At 38.2% G+C, this 17,430-nt stretch overlaps 1 protein-coding gene across 3 annotated transcripts; it reads right to left on the reverse strand.

Moving 5' to 3' along the window:
* Positions 1–1,183: 1,183 nt before the first annotated feature.
* On the reverse strand, positions 1,184–12,640 carry LOC103706808 (E3 ubiquitin protein ligase RIE1). Of its 3 annotated transcripts, none has more exons than XM_008791055.4 (5): positions 11,822–12,610; positions 9,272–9,391; positions 8,301–8,433; positions 8,041–8,199; positions 1,184–1,808 (listed from the first exon to the last, which is right to left on the reverse strand). In XM_008791055.4, the coding sequence occupies exons 1-5, from the start codon at positions 12,334–12,336 to the stop codon at positions 1,647–1,649; spliced, it is 1,089 nt and encodes a 362-aa protein (XP_008789277.1). In that variant the 5' UTR covers positions 12,337–12,610; the 3' UTR covers positions 1,184–1,646. The 3 variants fall into 3 exon arrangements, with proteins under 3 accessions (XP_008789277.1, XP_008789278.1, XP_038987386.1); XM_008791056.4 differs by having other exon boundaries at positions 11,831–12,607; XM_039131458.1 differs by lacking the exon at positions 1,184–1,808 and adding an exon at positions 2,287–3,507 and having other exon boundaries at positions 11,822–12,640.
* Positions 12,641–17,430: the final 4,790 nt, after the last annotated feature.

The raw sequence follows: 17,430 nt of genomic DNA on the forward strand, positions 1-17,430 counted from the left end.
GCTGAGGCCTACGAGGGCCAGGCTTGGTAGGGGTAAGGTGGCTTCGGCCTCCTCCATTCAATTAAAAAAAAAATAGCCAACAGGACAGTATCTTAAAGATCCAAGATCCTTTGTGGTGTGCCATTCGCACAGTAAAATGTTAGTGTTATGCAGGACTTGATGGCCGCTATCAAAAAAATAAAAAAGGACGACCATATAATAATGTGCACCGTATTTGACATGTAAGGCCATTTTGGCCATCTATCTTTTGGTGGTGGCCACAAGTGATGCACTTTTACGGTGCAAACCGAGCACCACAAAAGATCTGTGCTCGTTATGAAAAGTATTGGAAAGTATCATGCAGAGCTGAGCAAGACTCGCTTCTTGGGGCAAGACCAATGAGCATTTGGGTGCACTTGCCACTCATAGTAGTTTACAAGCTTCTTCATTTTGTTGCCATCGAGCACAAAATCCCCCGGGCTCAGGCTCGGGTCCCATTGAAATCCATCCAGCTTACATCGGCAGTACAGGAGACCACATGATGCACCAAAGAAAAAAACTGGTGGGTTCAGTTTTCTTCTCTTGGGTACCCCCACCCCCTGGTTATCTTAAGGTGAACTTCGATGGTGGTATGGCGGAGGATGGCGCCTCTGGGGGCGTGGGTTTTATTATCAGGGACCACCGGGGCACTTTTATTGCTGCTGGGGAACGGAGCACTCTCGGCGGTTCGGCGGTGGGAGCAGAGCTGCAGGCTGCTTGGGAGGGTGTTTGGTTTGCGAGACGAGTCCTGAGGGCTGAGAGACTCGTTCTCGAGGGTGACTGTTCTACGATGATTGACTGAATGCGTGGTGTGGACATATATGGTGATGACCACCCTCTTATACGGGATACTCGGAGTTTGGTGCAGGAGCTGATCTCCTGTCAGGTTGCCCATGCTTACCGAGAGGTGAACAGTGCAGCAGATTGGGTCGCCTCTTATGTTGCCCGGCACACTGGGGAGGTCTTTTGGTCTAGTTTAGATGGCGTTCCACACGCCTTATTTTGTTTACTTTTCTTTGATATGTCTGGCTGTACTCACGTTAGAGGTATATGAATGAAATACCGTTTTGATCAAAAAAAAAAAAAAAAGAAAAGAAAAAAACTGGTGAGGCTCACCAAGACATAACCAAGGGAAAATTTCTTGAATGTCAGGGCAACTAGCATGTTGATGAAGATCCATTGAGACAGCAAGGATCATCAACAGTTCCATTCCACTTCTAACCAAGAAGATGTCCCTTTCTGAGAAATTTCATGCTATAAACAACTGGAGTGAAGCCAGCAAAGTATGAATGATTAAAGCTGGTACAGGAAAAGTTGCAGAATGAAAATCTTTCTGATCTTCACTTGGGGACGACAGAAAAAGCAAAAGCTGTTACAAGATCGATACTTGTCAATGTAAAACCAAACCACATTTATACAAGACTTGATCTTCGAATCAAGCCAACTGCACCAAACATTCATCCGCATTTCGAAGGAAAGTATCAGCTCACCATGCCAATAGAATATGAAAGTCCCAACGAGTCAATTTTTCGCATCAATGACTTCATCTACAAAGAACTGCACCTCTTCATTCTTTTTGCATTCTTATATACAGACAAGGAGAAAGAGATCATGTTGATTCTAGTTCTTCAGAGAATATCATTGCCCTTGAGAATGTTGTACTTGCAAAGAGGGCAGGTTGCATTCATCCGGAGCCATTTCACAATGCATGCGGAGTGGAAATGATGGTTGCATGGAAGTGCATGGAGTTCGGTTCCATCTTCATATGGCGTCAGACAAATACAACACTCCTGAAAAGGAGGGGAAAGGTCAGATACAGCAAAAATCTACCTGAAATCACACTGTTTTGAGTATATCAGAGAATAATAGGACAGCCCATCCTCCAGAAGGACTGCAACATTCTGCACCAGACCGGTGATAGTGATCCAAACCCATTCAAGTAAAGCTATATTGCAATTAGTAGAATTTGGGCACACAAGCTGATAGGATTTATGGTCCACACATGATTATCTGTCAGACGTAAGCCCTAACAGCTCCTGTAGTGCACAAGATGCAATTATAGATGCACGAGGAAACGGGGTAGTAAGTTAATGCAAAGTCCAAGATGCTACCAAATATGCTCCAATACAAGAAAAATTGTCTGAAGGGGACAAGATTCAGAATGTTTTGTAGTACACACAGTCGACTGAAAATGCAGGTTAGTAAAATAAAAACTGCCGCACATGATCAGTATAAGAAACTCAAACATGAAATGCAATTTGTGGCATATAATCAATATTCAAATAATGGTAACAATCCAGAAGTTTACTGAATGGACATAAATACTCTGGTTTAGTTACAAGAAAACTGTAGAAGTGTAGATTCACAAATAATCAGTTAAGATACCTTGAATGATAAGTCATAATTGACAAGACAAACAAGCTTTAGGGCCAATTCACAACTATTAGTGTTCTCAATCAAACATTTAAGTAGCAGTGCCAAGTGGTCCACACCATCCATACCGCATCACACTAGTAAAGTACTGCTAAATATATTGCACACCACCTTGTTTTCACTGTGACAGCACTGAGAGGCATATTGTTTTCACAAACTACTATACCATACCAACAAGGTACTGCACGGGTATGGATACTTCAATTCTTTCTTTATTGCACATTCTCCCTTGAGAAATAGAGAAAGTGCTGCTTCTTTAGAAACCTTCCCCTGCCCCACAAAAAGAAGTCACTCTGACAGATCATCTTCTTAGTCACTTATTTCAGAATTTTAATATTTCATACAAACAAAAAAAAAACAAATCCAAAAGTTGGAAGAAAAGATTGGGATTAAGTGCCCTGTATTTCCAATCTAATCTATGCCTACACGATCAACCTCTGATTGTCAACTTCTGAGAGAATGAATAAGAAATGTTTAATTGGCAAAATGGGAATTAAGTGACCTGACATAAAAATTCATTGAAGTCCATCATTATCTACATTTGCACCATCACTAATTCGATAGATTTTAAAGTGAAACTATAAGCCCTGGACAAAGTTCAAGAGGAAACTTGAGATTTAATACTAGTAGGATCAAGATCACATACAGCTAAATCCCTAATAAGACAGCACCTTCACTAGCCAGAATGAACATTTTACAAGATGATCCTGCTAGACATAATGCCAATCATATTGGACTTCAGCACTTTCCTGTCACAAGCTCTTATATCAAGCTTGATCTTAATTGACCTTAATTGGTGTTTTTCAGCCTCTGAAAGAGAGGAATGCCTGAATTCTAGATTAAAGTTACAAAGTTAATCACATGATTTACAAACTAAAATGGTTAAACAAAGGCTGGGTTGACTGCCCAAGCCCATATAGTCTAAGACAGACCCAGGCCTAACCCCACCAGACACCATGTTGAACCTACCAGAACTTGGCTCCTTGCCGCCACAAGCTCTCAGACGAAGTCTGACCTTCATTGGTGTTTTGCAGCCTTCGAAAATGAAATCCTTGACTACAGGTTTAAAGTTGTAAAGACAATTAAACTTCATCAGAGTCACTCGAGTTAGCTAATAGAAATGCACAATTAAAACTAAGAATCTCTATTAGTTCATGCTAGATTAACTAATATCTCATACACAAATATGTCAAAATTTAAAGATTCGACATTCTCTGTTTTATGAATCAGATATGGAAAACTTGATGGACCCAACTATAAACCTCATCTAACCTGAACCAAATTGAATATGAATATTGGCTGAGGTCTGGGTGCTTAATTTAACAAATTGAATTATTGGATCTTTTTCATCTGGTAGCACAGCTTGATGAAAGCAGCAAATGTGACAGACCCATCCAAACTCTTAACCTGGATACAAAATGTCAAAGTCCAAGTTATGCCTGTACTAATCCCAACCTAGCCTCTTTCTAGCCTAATCTTGGTACTCATTTGCTATATTAAGATCTGCAAAATCCATGTGTATGTTCTTCTACTTCAATATTTTTACATTAATTGATTATCTATACAGAAAACCTACATGGTTAACAACTTCATGTTTCTTGCATTAAAACAATCATTATTACCTGTGATGGCCATTATTTAATTCTAGCTAATGGGTGTGATTTTATTCACTATTTTAAGAGTTTGAATGATTTAGTTGTTCAAGGATGATGTGTAGATTTTTAAGTGATTCTCTAATTATTCCACCACTAGATCGAGCAAGAAAAAAGCCATCATGGCGAACTTAGTTTTCATTACTCCTATTACTCATGTCAATCTTTGTTTAGCATTTGGTAGGCTTGCAAGGATACCATCTTTACTTACGAGATGATTAGAAACATAATCTCTACATACTTTGATTACATTTTTACAGGTTTTGTTCCTTAAAGAGCGAAGCAAGAAACCTCATCCATCTTCATCATTTGCTTGATTACTTAAACCTAGTGGAAGAAAGCATGTACAGACTTAAAATTCGAAGAAACCCAATGAAATTAATTTTTTGTACTGGCAATGTAAAATGCAATGCTAAGATGGGTAGTGCCTGTTTTGACCTCCTCTAACCCTAGTTTGGGTAAAACCATTCAGCTAAACAAGATGAACAAAATAATAGATGACAATCAGTTAGAATTTAAGTTGAAAAATAGGAAAAAGATCTATAAGTAATTGTAAATATGATTCAATTAGGTGAGTCTCATCACAACTAAATCTAGCTTTATGGAAATTCTCTGTTTTACGCAAGTAACACACAGGTATGGATTTCATATATGCTATGGTACCTTATGAAGACACATACATTAATTTCAAGTCTAAGTAAATAGTAACATAATTGGCACAAATAATAAAATCACTTAATTAATCATTTAACCTTGTATCTGCATTTCCTTATTGAGGATGTTCTTAATAATTTGACTTTTCCTAGTTTTGTAACTTTAGCACTTTAAGGTACGGATAATTTCATATGATACAATGGAAAGCAAAATAAGATACCATGATGATGCGCACCAAAATGATCCAGAAACAAAAGGCTAGACCTTGCATATGAGGCTGAGTGCTGAGGAATTATCCCCTTCTCTCATGAAAATAGTTAAAAATGGAGATGCATTAAGCAGCAATCAAGAGGCTAATTTTCAAGCATCCTGTTCATGTCCTTTTCTAGGAAAGGTAGCTGAAAATAAAATTACAAGCCCCTGAGACCTTAGAATTTTTAATTGATGAGCATGTTGGCCAGTTATTGGTTTGCAGTTGCCTGATAAAAGAACAGAACATGCTTTAAAAAAAAGGAAGGAAAACTTTAAACATCGCTGACAATATCAAACTGTAAACCCTCTTGTTAGCTCAATAGCTTCCCAAGCATATAAAAATTTCTTTTATATTATGTTCAGGTAGAAAAATTGCAGGTTTCCCTCTTGTTCTGGAAAAACATGACCTTGCGGAAAGCAAACACACCCAACTATAGTAAACACATCATTACTTTTTGAACATCTTATCACTCACCTTTTGGTAAACTTATTGGTTGAACATCTATCCTGCAGGATAGACACTAGAGTATGGCGCTAGCAGGTTAGTAGATACCCATTGTACAGAGATTGATGACTACTGATCCATTTATGTCTTCAAGACTTATCCATCTGGGTTTTTTCTTCTTTTAAGTGGCTAGTCTCCTCTATGTTTGTATGAGTTTCCATTTTTCAGCAGCAGATATTAATTCTTTGCCCATTGTCTTCTATCCTGTTATTGAATGGGATGGTTCCTGTTCCTTGAAAATAGCTCTTAATTTCTGGCCCCTTTTTACATTTTTTCTTAAGCAGTTTGTCTGTTGTGGACAGTAACTAGTAGGGCTCACTGATCCCCATCTTCTAGTGTTCTACACCTTAATCTTATGGAAAATAAAGGTAGTCTGATGTCAACTTGTAAATATAGACTCTGCACTATGACCCAAATGTTCAATTTCAAATCAACTAACTCAAATTAATGTTTCATTATTATGTTGAAAGGATTTCCTCAAAATAGGAAAGATGGAGACAGCATAAGCAGCGAACACCACCATGATGCAAATGATGTAACCATTGAAAAAAGCCAAAAAGGAAGAAAGCTAATCACAGGACATTCAGCAGGCTATGTATCTAAATATAGTATAAAGAGTATCTGTGCAGCCAGCTAAACATGGATACTTAGCAAAGACTGACAAATAATGATGCTAAGTGTATCGATTTACTAGGATTCTAATGTGAAGAAATTGAAGAGGAAAATACGAAATTAAGGTCAATATAAGTAGAGGATACTTTACATAAAACTGATGCAGGCAAGGCTTGAAGGTCATGTGCTCAATTATAGGAATACCTCGAGTGATCTAGTAAATAACTACAACATCATCTTTAGAACTTATTTTATAAATAAGAAATTTTTCATATAACCCCCTCATGCTTTTAGGACTTTTGGAAACTCCTTACCTTTTCCTCTCCTACAAATCAGCCTCGCAATTAGTCATGGGATTATTATTTTTTACTCTACTTTATCATCCATCACAACTAATGACTGAAAACATCCAGTTGCCATGTGATTCCTGATTTTGCCCTCTGATTTTGCAACAATAGTAGACCCTGACTTCTCTCAACACACCCAACCTCACTTCTTTTGTCTAACTGAAAGAGACAGCACCAAAACTTAGAGATCCCACCCATTCCCTAACCCTTCTTAGCTCATTCTCATATCCCTATTCTGCACGTGTCTACATAATCAGAGAGAGAGAGAAAAGGGTACAGGAGCTGGATTGATCAAAAAAGCTCTAGACTTTTTACCCCTTTCTTTCCGCCACCCTTTTTCACTCTAAGTACATCAGGCCATCAACTATCATGATGAACTCTTCCAGTAGCACCAAAACTGCTTCATCGACTGATCTCTTTACTGACTTCATCTTTCCATAGTGGTGGAAGCAATCATGTATACAACAAAAATATGAACTTGAGGTTACTTCAATTTCTTTTAGAGCTAAGCTCTGATCCTTCTTATAAACATGACACCTTAATTATGCAGTTGAAGTTGAGTTTCAAGTTCAACATGGTAGATATCAATTCATATCATTGATCAATGGTAACCATACATGCTGGTATATAGAAGGGAGAGATAATGAAAGCTTGCCAGGTTAATATAAAACAGTTCTCATCTAGGACATGGGATTGGAAGGGAAAAGCATGAAACTGCAAAAGACTAAATAAAACATTGAAACAATCTATAGGATCTTGGGCAGTTCATTCTTTGAACTATATCTTCAACAGCATGTCCATGCCTTTGATTAATACCCTTTCCCTTTATTCTAAAATAAAAAAGAAAAATAAAAATGAAGAAGCAATGCCTTTTTTCCTACCAATCTCCTTTCTTCTGATCTGCATATATGACCTCGGATTATGGTTTCAGTCACAGAGTAGGTAAGGAGGGGAAGGGAAGGGGGGAGGGAAGAAGTGGGATGATTTGGTCCCCTCACCAATTGGTTAGAGCAAAGAAGAGCAGGTAGGAGAAAATGCAGAGCATAAGTTGTGGCAAAATCATTTTAGTAGGAAAGCAGTCCTTAACCAGTAATTGGGTGGATTCTGTTAATGAGTTATCACTGAAGCATTTCGTTGGAGATGACATAATAGGGAGTTTATAGTAAATCATGAAAGCATAGGGTTTATATGAGAAATCCCATGTCAACACAATAAGATGCAAAGCATAGGAATGACCAACCTTGTCAATGTCTTGTCCATGTCTAGGTTAAAAACCTAACACTATGTTTTTCAAAGTTTGGAAAATATATAAAAGTTTAAAGATGCTGCCAACATCAGCCTTTGTACCATAAGTAACAAATTGAGCTTCAAGAACATATTAAACAAATGCATGCTTCTTTTTATGTTCCTGAGACGTGGTAGATGGTATCTGGTATCACCTCAATTGCCCAGTAGGAAAAAGTGGCTCATGTTGTAGTGATTGTTAAGCTTCAATACCAAGAAATACTTTTAAAGGTCTTCAAATGAGGTACAAACAAGAAATATCATGAGAGATATGAATCCTTACCGCATCCTCACGTAATAAAACACGTTCACTTGTTGAAATTCCACTGTTATTTACAATGGGAACCATCAATCCTTCTTCAGTTGTCTTTTGCCCATTGTCAAAAGGCTCAGCATATCTGTATCTCGGAAGAATGCTAATATCTGCATCCGATGCACCTTCCTGTTGATTCACAAAAAAATGAATGAAAATAAGTAGCCATAGTGAGCTCTTTTGAATCACTTATTTCTTGGTTGACTATCGAATCCTCCCACTCTTCTTACCTGGCCTGCCACAGCATAAAGAATTGCAATAATGCAAGGCAAGCAACAGCAAAGTGCAATCCCAATAATGCAGGCCAAAGCCACACAAAAGATCGCAAAGAAGACATCAAATGCTAGGAAAACTACAGTCAACCTGTGAAAGTCATGATGAAGAAAGATACAATGTTAGAAAGTAATTGCATATACAAAGAAACTAATTGTTTTTGACAGGCGATCAGACCCTATTGACCACATTCAAAAGCCAGAAAATTCATTGACTAAAACTGAAGGGGAAGGGGGAAGACGGAAAAGAGGAAGGAGAAGTGAAAGTGATTGACTGGTGGTATTGAGTTGCCTTTTTATTATATGTGAAAGATTAAAAATCTTCAAGTCAATCAAAATGAATTATTATAGGAGGTATTGCGAGCAAAGTGGATATAACTTATTTCAACAGATGGAAATTTAATACATGTCATCTACATGCCGACATCCAAGATTCATCATAAATTGAAAGAGAGAAAATATGTTGGATCTTTGTTTTCAGAAAGTCATCAAAAATGTGACCCCCATAAAGGTCATTCTGAGAAAAGAATGAAAAAAAATGGTCCTTATCATATAAAAAGTTCAAAACATATCTTAACTAGCATCTCAAATAAAATTTGTAAGAGTCACTGAGAAACTTTAAACCTTTAAGAAACCTAGAGCACTATAGGCAAAGGTTCAATATTTATGATGGAATAAACTATAATCAGCAGTGTAAAACAATTTTGAGCACATGGTCTTTCAATAATAGCTGCCAGGAGGTGTCAATTTCTTCAGTCACCAGGCCGTAGGGCTCAGGACCAGGGTCCTAGCAGCTCTCAATTAACATCCTAAAAGCTTAAAACATTGATGGTAATCGGTGCATCTGCCAGACTATATAATCTATACCCCTACTTGGTATCTTCAAAAAGAAAACAAGAAGTATTTTTCAAGACAAACATTAAGCTTACCAGTAAAGCCTTGGAGCATTTTGTGAGAGAGTTTCACCACCAGAAATCACCCAATAGAAGCCAACAATCCACCACAGAAAGGATGCCATGGTATTGAGAGATTCACATCGTTTTGCAGCACTAGCACCAATCACCGTCGCACATTAGAATCGTAATTTCTAAAATGCAAAGAACCAGTACATATTTTAAGCACGTGAAACCTAAAATGTTTTGCCCAACCAAGAGGGGCAAATGAAATGAGAATAGGTGACTGAGATTACAAAGAGGTACATCATTCTCTTCCAAGGGAAAGAACTAAACGGATCATGAAATTACAACATCATACATATTAACATTTTCTTTTACTCCTCAGATTATAACATGGACAGTGTTAAGTTTATCAAGTGAAAACACATATTGCAGCATATCAATAGTTAATGGACACACTTTAGATTCCTTAATTTCATTCTTAGGAAAGAGTCTATGCAATAACTGTTCGCCAGAATGGAATGAAGCGTTCAAGGAGTTCAAGTTTTGAGTCTGTTTCCTTAAAAGAAAAGTTCCAGTGAGTTCATAGGTTAACTTTTTTTTATTATGTAAAATTTTAGCATTATGTTATAATTTTATAAAATTTTCATATTTTTAATAGTAGTGGTGGAAATAGAAATAGTTCAAATGCTTTAGCTTTGTTTAATGTTTTGGTCTGGCTAGTGGATGCCCATATATTAGAAGAATATCTTTATAAAAATATGTTTTTCAAGAGTTCATTAATAGATGCCCTTAGATCATAGACATCATCAATCAATTTTTCTTAAATAGATCACATGCACCAGTAATATTTCTCCAAACCCAAAGTTCCATCATACAACTAACCACTGAAATAGAACCAAATGCCCACAATACGATACATCTTTGTTCGAACTTGACGTCCTTAGTGTGATTGATCTACCCTTTGCTAAGCCTCAAGTACCCATTTTCTCATAAAGGAAGCTTTTTCTGTTTCGACAAACCAGAAGCAGGATCCCTGCATTTGTAATATCAGGAAACTTGTAGTTAGGTTGCACAGCATCTTTGTAATATCTCAAGAAACTCACTCCCACATGAGCTTCTCAAGTGTTTCCTATTTATTTTTTCCTTAAGAGATCCCCTTACCTGCATCCGCACCAACTCTGCTCCCACACCTGCTTCAGCTTCAGGTACTAAGATTTGGATAAACTCATTGTAAAATACTAATCAACAGAAAAGAGCAGAAAAACGGGGACATAAAATATTCAGTCATTTGAGATCAACCTTCTGCACGGCCATCTCAGCAAGCTCTGAACAAGAGCAATCTAACAGGCATAATTAGACACAATTTAACTGAAGATTAGACAGCATTTCAGGTTGAAGTATATTGCAAGCATATAATAAGTTTTGGAGGCATTATTTTCTGATCAAAATTTAATGTACATTCAGTCAACTACTGCTAGTTTCAAGATTTTTCTAGGTTCTTCTAGTCATACTTATAGATCATAGACAAATCTTGAGCTTTCGGCAGAAATTCTATTATACAGACTTGAGTGGTTTAAGGAAACTCCCCTGACATGCTAAGTGGCCTCCATATTATCTTTTTGCCCTTTCATTCATTCTTACCTCTGCATATTCCTCTCGTACATTTATCATAATCCCCCAACATTTGGACCATGGAAATGGATCCAATTTGTGAAAGTATATCAGAAATCCCAAAACATATAATCTCCATAATATTGATGCGAAATAAAAATATTACTTTATGAGATAGCACTATAAGGAAACTCAAACTCCAATTCATAACTGGTACACTTTCATCGAATAAGACACTGTCCCTTAATTGGGCACAGGTTGCAGTCCTTGAATCCAAATATAGATATTTCTCTCCTATGCCACCTAACATTCTATCCTAACAAAATTGTTCTCTTCCTCAATAAGAAACTCAAGGGCAACTACACATAAGTCCCGTTCTTTCTAATATCAAGCACTTGACTGTTGAGCTGCTGAAGAACTCCTTACATACTCCTATCAAAAACCTCCCCATTAGTGCATCATAGTTCATCAAACCATCTCCCCCAAATTTCTAACCCTAAAAACCCAATCCCTACTAAGGAATTTGCTTATTCAAAATTCTAATGCCACGCTTTCATATCATCATGCTTCCCTCTCTCCTACAAACTCACATATTCCTCATGGCTCCAGACTGTTAGCAGAACAATATCATTTAAAAACTAATAAATAAACAGCACAGGAGAGCACAAAATTCAAACTCTCCTCCCCATTTAAGCCCTTTCTTACTTTGGAATAGGTTAGGGCGGAACACTAGAATCTAACAACATAGCTCTTTATCTCAATAAAAAAATGGAAAACAAAAAACTCAAGAGAAATCACTCAGACTTTCACATAAATCAAGCAAACCTAGGCACTTTGAGCTAACAATAATTATCATATAATTGAACTTTAAAACAAAACCCAATAAACCCTAACCCTAAGTATAAAGAACAAAATGAAAAGAAACCCAACTTTCATGAAAATTCATCAAATTTTGGTGAAATATCGAACCTCACATACCTGGACTGCTGACCTCTCCCCGCTCCGCCCTCCTCCCCATCCTCCTCGCTGTCGCCGGCATCGGAGTCCGACCGCGCCCTCTCCCCGCCGCTGCCGCCGGCCCCTTCCTCCAACCTGCGCGGCCGTGCCCTCCGCCGCCGGTACTCCGCCCAGACCAGCGCCACGTGGACAACGCACTGGACCGCGTACCCGGCGATCCAGACCCGGACCGGCGTGTTGGGCCGCTCGCTGGTTGTGGCCCCCAGCACAGCGACGGACACCGCGGCGAAGGCCAGGTTCCAGGCGATGTCGAGCGCCACCACCGGCCGGGAGTAGGCCCAGTCGGCGCGCCGCTCCTCCAGCTGCCGCGCCGCCGTCTCGCGCACCAGCATCGACGGGCCCCGCCGGCCCGCCGCGCGGCCCAAGATGGCCGCCACCCGGCTCGGCCTAGCCGTCTGGGCCGGCGCTCGGGCCGGCCCGAGCAGTGGCTCCGGGGAGACCGTCGCGGTCGAAGCCCCTTCTTCCATTCCCCTCCCCCTCTCTCTCCTCTCTCGGGACTTTCCTTCTTTGCCTCACTAATAATAAGCATAAAAGCGTGACATTCCTAACCGAAAGAACAGAACCAAACCCATAAAACGAAGTCTTATCTTTCCATATATATATATATATAGGATTCTTTCCTCTCTTTTTTTTGTTGGTGAGAGGAGAGCTCTGGAACTTGCCTCTCTGGTTTTTCCCTTGGCTTTCTGGTGGCATGTGGGAAGAACGGTAGCTGGGAATTGGGTTAGAGAGTGATCAGATTTTCGTTTGAGATTGGGTTAGAGTTTGCTGTTACTAAGATATTCGACCAATGGAACTGTTGAATTGGGCTACTCTTGGGCCCACATGAACTAAGATATTCCAGCTGGAGATAAGTAGTGAGTGGAAGAAGCTGTTTGCTGCATATAAGAGGTTGGGGATCTAGGTCCGTTGACATAAATAATAATAATGTTTTTTTTTTTCTCTTCTGATTGGTAGGTGATGTATAAATGTATTAACTACTAGCTTACACTTGTCAGGCTCCGACCGCTCGGTAGGCGTTAACGAGGCCGGCGGGTATCGAGACTTCCGGAGCGCCAGGGGCCAAGAAAACCTCGGCTACTGCAAGGACCGTTGGAAAGCTCGTTAAGCCAGCCAAAGCGGTTGCCCCATCGATAAAAAAAAGGTCAGCCGGGTGTTTGCTAGTAGTCCTGTTCATGGGCCGGGCCATCCGGGTTACAGACCCAGGCTCGGCCCGGCCTGGCCTTCGGGCCTCCCTACCATGCCCACAAGGCCACGCCCAACCCTTTATGAGGCTTCAGGCTTTAGGTTGACTATCGGCTTCCTGACTTTTTTTTTTTAGTTTCTAAAAATGTTTGGAAAGATGCTAAATTTGAATAATTAAATCTTGCTAACAACCTACAAGACGTTTGTTGATGCCCAGATCCTGCTCGACGATGGTGGATCTCACTAAAGATCTGAAGATGAGGAGAGCACTGATCGATCTGTTGTAGTGGAGGGCGTTGATCGGTCCGCTGTGGTGGAAGACAAAATATCGACCTACTGTAGAGAGCTGCGGATGCACATATGAAAAAGAGAAAAGCTCGCTGGATTTGTTCTACTCGGACTCTAGCTAGATAGATGATGGGAACAATAGGAGAAAGGAAGGAGAAGAATATGGTGTAGAAGAACCTGTATCCTCTCTTGCATACTTTCTTTATAGATATAAATAAAGAGGCTCTGTCCCATCGTAGTTGGACTTTTTAGAGTCCAAATTTCAGTACAAAACTACCACTTGGCCAGTCTTATCTAGATCAGCATAGAATAAGAGTTCTATCGAAATTGGTCTTTTGGTGTCTAGGCACTTTTTTTTAGAACAATTTGATAATCTTAGTTTGGCCCTAGATGGTCGATCTTCTTCTGGTCGGCCTAGTTACGGTCGGTCTTCTAGTCGGCCTGGTTCTGGTCAGCCTGCAACAGGCTAGCCCCTCCGATCTAATAGGTCCTTTGGTCTTTATATATTCTAGGATGAGCCATAACCATCCTTCCTTATGAGCCATAACCTCTTTTTTTATGTGAATTTTTTTAATTGTGGAGTTGTAACTAGAATATCTATTTAAAATTGCTTGCTATGTATCGACCGTTGATAGGTAAGTTGAACATAGGCCATATCGATGTCCATTATCCTATCAAGTTAAAATATCAATAACAACCATATAGGAAAAGTAAACAAAATATAAACAAATAATATAAGAATAAAAGAGACAGACCAGGCCTTCCCAAACCTAAGATAGGACCTGATCCGTACACTATGGACCTATTTTGGGGCTTTCTATTAGTCAGTCAGCCCAATATGGCCTTACATGAACTGACTCAGAACAAAATATTCCAAGTCATTTCTTCCTTTTTCCCAGTCAAAAGAGTAATGCTCAAACATGCTCGATGGGTGCTACAAGCTAAAGTTGTACTGCTTGTGGGTGATTCAACAACAGTCATCAGTTGGATCCAGCAGAACGTTGGTGGGATGGGCAACTACCACTTGCTGCTTCGGGACATTAGAGCTATGGTCTGTGGTAGGATGGCAAAGCATGTGTATAGAGAGGCCAATGGGGCGACAGATTGGTTGGCTTCCTATGTGGCCAACCATTCGGGGATACTCTTTGGGTGGGAGAGGAGGGGTACCTGATGCACTCCAAAAATTGTTATTTTTCGACTTTTTTGGCTGTATCCATACTCATAATGTATGATACATCCATTTTAGCCACACAAAAAAAAACAATGCTCGAACGAATCTCACTACATTAAGAAAAGCTAGCTGTTGAGGTTATTAGCATTGCAGTTCTAGATAAACATTAATTCATGGAGTTTTGACCATGTTAGATAATAACTTTGTAATAGTCAAAAATTAGTTTAGTTCAGAAGTGAGCATAAATTTTTTTTTATATAAAATCTTGTTAGTAAACAAATATAGATCTAGACCCAACTCGAACCCAAATATTTGTAGGTTGGGTATGGTTCAAATGACCTACAAGGTTTAAAACATTTTCTATGGATCAAATCGACCCGACATGATCATCTTCTGAATTGGGTCTAGTCTAATATCAAGATCCATACACGAAACTAGATTGGGTCGAGGCCGAGCATGCTCCAGTCCAATATGTCCCTTTTGCAGCACTATTGTTAGGCTAGCTAATATGATTGCCCCATCTAACAAGTCAGTCAGGTGTTTACTATTAGACCTATTCATAGGCTGGGCTAGTTTGGGTTTAGGTCACAGTTTGTCCAAAAGTCAAAACGATTTACTTGGACTCAAGATCAACCCAGCCTGGCCTTCAAGCCTCCCTTCCAAGCCTAAGCCTAGCCCTTAATTATGTTTCGGGCTTTAGACCAAGTCTCAAGCTTCCTGACCTTTTTTTCTTTCTTTTAGTACTAAAAAAATAAAAAATACTTAAAATGCAAATTTAAATAATTAAATTTTAGCAACAACTTAAAACATGTCTATTATCTCATTTCATTCAGATATCAACAATAACTATCAATGAAGTCTACAAATACATCAAACATAAAAAAAAAAAAAAAACAACATCGGGAAAAAAGCGTCGAGCTGGGCTTCGGTTGAGCCTTAGTCCTCAAACTGAGCTTGACCCCCTTATTAAAGGGGCCGATTTGCAGGCTCGGGCCTAAGACCTTTGCCCGAGCCATCCAAAAGGCTGCAAGCATGAGCAAGCTGCCTAGTTGGTGAACAAATCTATTTGCTAGTTTGCCCTAGGATGCAGTTGTGCATCAAATGTAGATGGTCTATCTCGTTTGTTACTAAGTTATATCGCTTGATAAAAGAATTTTTACCAAATTAAGAGAGACATAAATACTAACAAACTAAAATATTTTACCAACGGAATGAAAGTTCTTAGATATTGAAGTGTAATTCTTTTTTCTTTTTTCCTTCTGTTGTAAGGAGAGAGTTTCTTTTCTTCCCTTTACTTATATCATAAACAGTCAAAATAGCCTCCAAGAGTAGGTCTTCTTTTATTGTCTTAACCTATTAGCTAGGTCACTAGAGAAGAACGAGATAAAACATGACCCCTAAAAAGCACTAATCAAGGCACACAACCATCTCTATATCTCTTAAAAACTATGGTACCATATCAAGCGGAATGAAGAAAAAGAATTCATGAAACCTAGCCCAACTATTTCGAGATTAAGACATAGTTGAGTTGAGAATACAAGGTATATAGTCCCAATCCTGTGCATAGAGGACCACACAATTCAAGTTTCTCTTTCCTTGAAAAAAACCAAGTTTCCCTGGTAATAGATGAGCAAGGGTGGTGAGATGAACAAAACAAGCAAATACAAAATAAGAAAATATTTTCTACTAAGAAAAATTTTGTAATTTAAACTACCAAATTTAGTTGATGTTTCTAAGGACCCCAAAATCTCAATCACGGATTTCTTTTGGTTCTTCCAGTCCCAATAACTTCTAGAAAAAATAAGCTAGTATTTGACACTGCCTTTACTTTTTCAAAAGTCAAGTTTTGGTAGAATTAAAAATTATTTTAAAAGATATTTTCTTATAGGTTCCTAAATAAAAGTACTTTCTTATATATTTCATATTAGGTAATCGTATATTATAAAACTAGTTTTATTTTTGAACTTTATATCTTCAAAGTACAAGAAGCGGAATACCATAATTTTCTTGAAAAAGTATAGAAAATGAAGATTTGTTAGAGCAACAAGTTACTTACAAACAAAAGGCCCATGCGATGCACCTAAAGCAAATAAAATATGATATAATTGATTTTTATTGAGAAAAGACTCAGATATACTTTAATTTTAATTTTATCAAATGATTCTACATTATAGTCTCAAAAAGTAGTTAATAGTTTGCTAAAATTTGATAGATCTTTCTATAAGTTGATTAACTTAATAATCAAAAAGAGGAAAGAAAGCTAAGGTTGACCACTGGTTAAATAGCATCATACCTGAATAATGGTTTGTGAACTAATGGAGAGGACTGTGAAGAATTAACCTTGATGAAAAATGCAAGATCTTTTGTGTACTTACTATATTATAAAAGAATGAGCAAAATCATAAATTGATTTTCTATAAATAAGGAATAAGCGATAATAATTGGTATCATTTAATGTAATATAAACCTTTAAATTTTTTAACCTGATTGGTGATCTTTAGGATCAAATCTTAGATACATCACCATAATTTTTTTAGCTAATCAATTTGAAGTTTACTCTTTATAAGTGATTGTTTGATTAAAATTATGCCAAATACTCAGAGAACGTTAATATATAAAACTTTAGAAATACGCCATTCCATCAATAGTATATTTCTTTGATAAGATGTCCATTAAAACATTATTAGAGTTTGGGTTTATACTTTTTGTAGGGACATGTCTAAAAATCTTATGCTCGAATTGGTAATTGTTAGAGAATTGAAGAGGGTCACCAAACTGAGCAAATTAATACCTAATTTGAGAGGATTACTAAACCTAAAATAAACCACTTGGACTACTACAAGAAGGGCCGGTAAGTTTTAACAGCAATATTCATCACATTGGGAAGCCCTAATTTATTTGTATGGCATCCAATTAT

Source organism: Phoenix dactylifera, chromosome 11, assembly GCF_009389715.1.
Source record: "Phoenix dactylifera cultivar Barhee BC4 chromosome 11, palm_55x_up_171113_PBpolish2nd_filt_p, whole genome shotgun sequence".
Taxonomy (NCBI): Eukaryota; Viridiplantae; Streptophyta; class Magnoliopsida; order Arecales; family Arecaceae; genus Phoenix; species Phoenix dactylifera.

Coding starts and splice junctions, on each gene's coding strand:
- LOC103706808 (XM_008791055.4), bottom strand. CDS start 12,336: ATGGAAGAAGGGGCTTCGACCGCGACGGTCTCCCCGGAGCCACTGCTC. Junction 8,434..9,271: donor AATGCTCCAAGGCTTTACTG/GTAAGCTTAATG, acceptor TGACTTTCACAG/GTTGACTGTAGTTTTCCTAG. Junction 1,809..8,040: donor TTTTATTACGTGAGGATGCG/GTAAGGATTCAT, acceptor CCTCCTTTTCAG/GAGTGTTGTATTTGTCTGAC.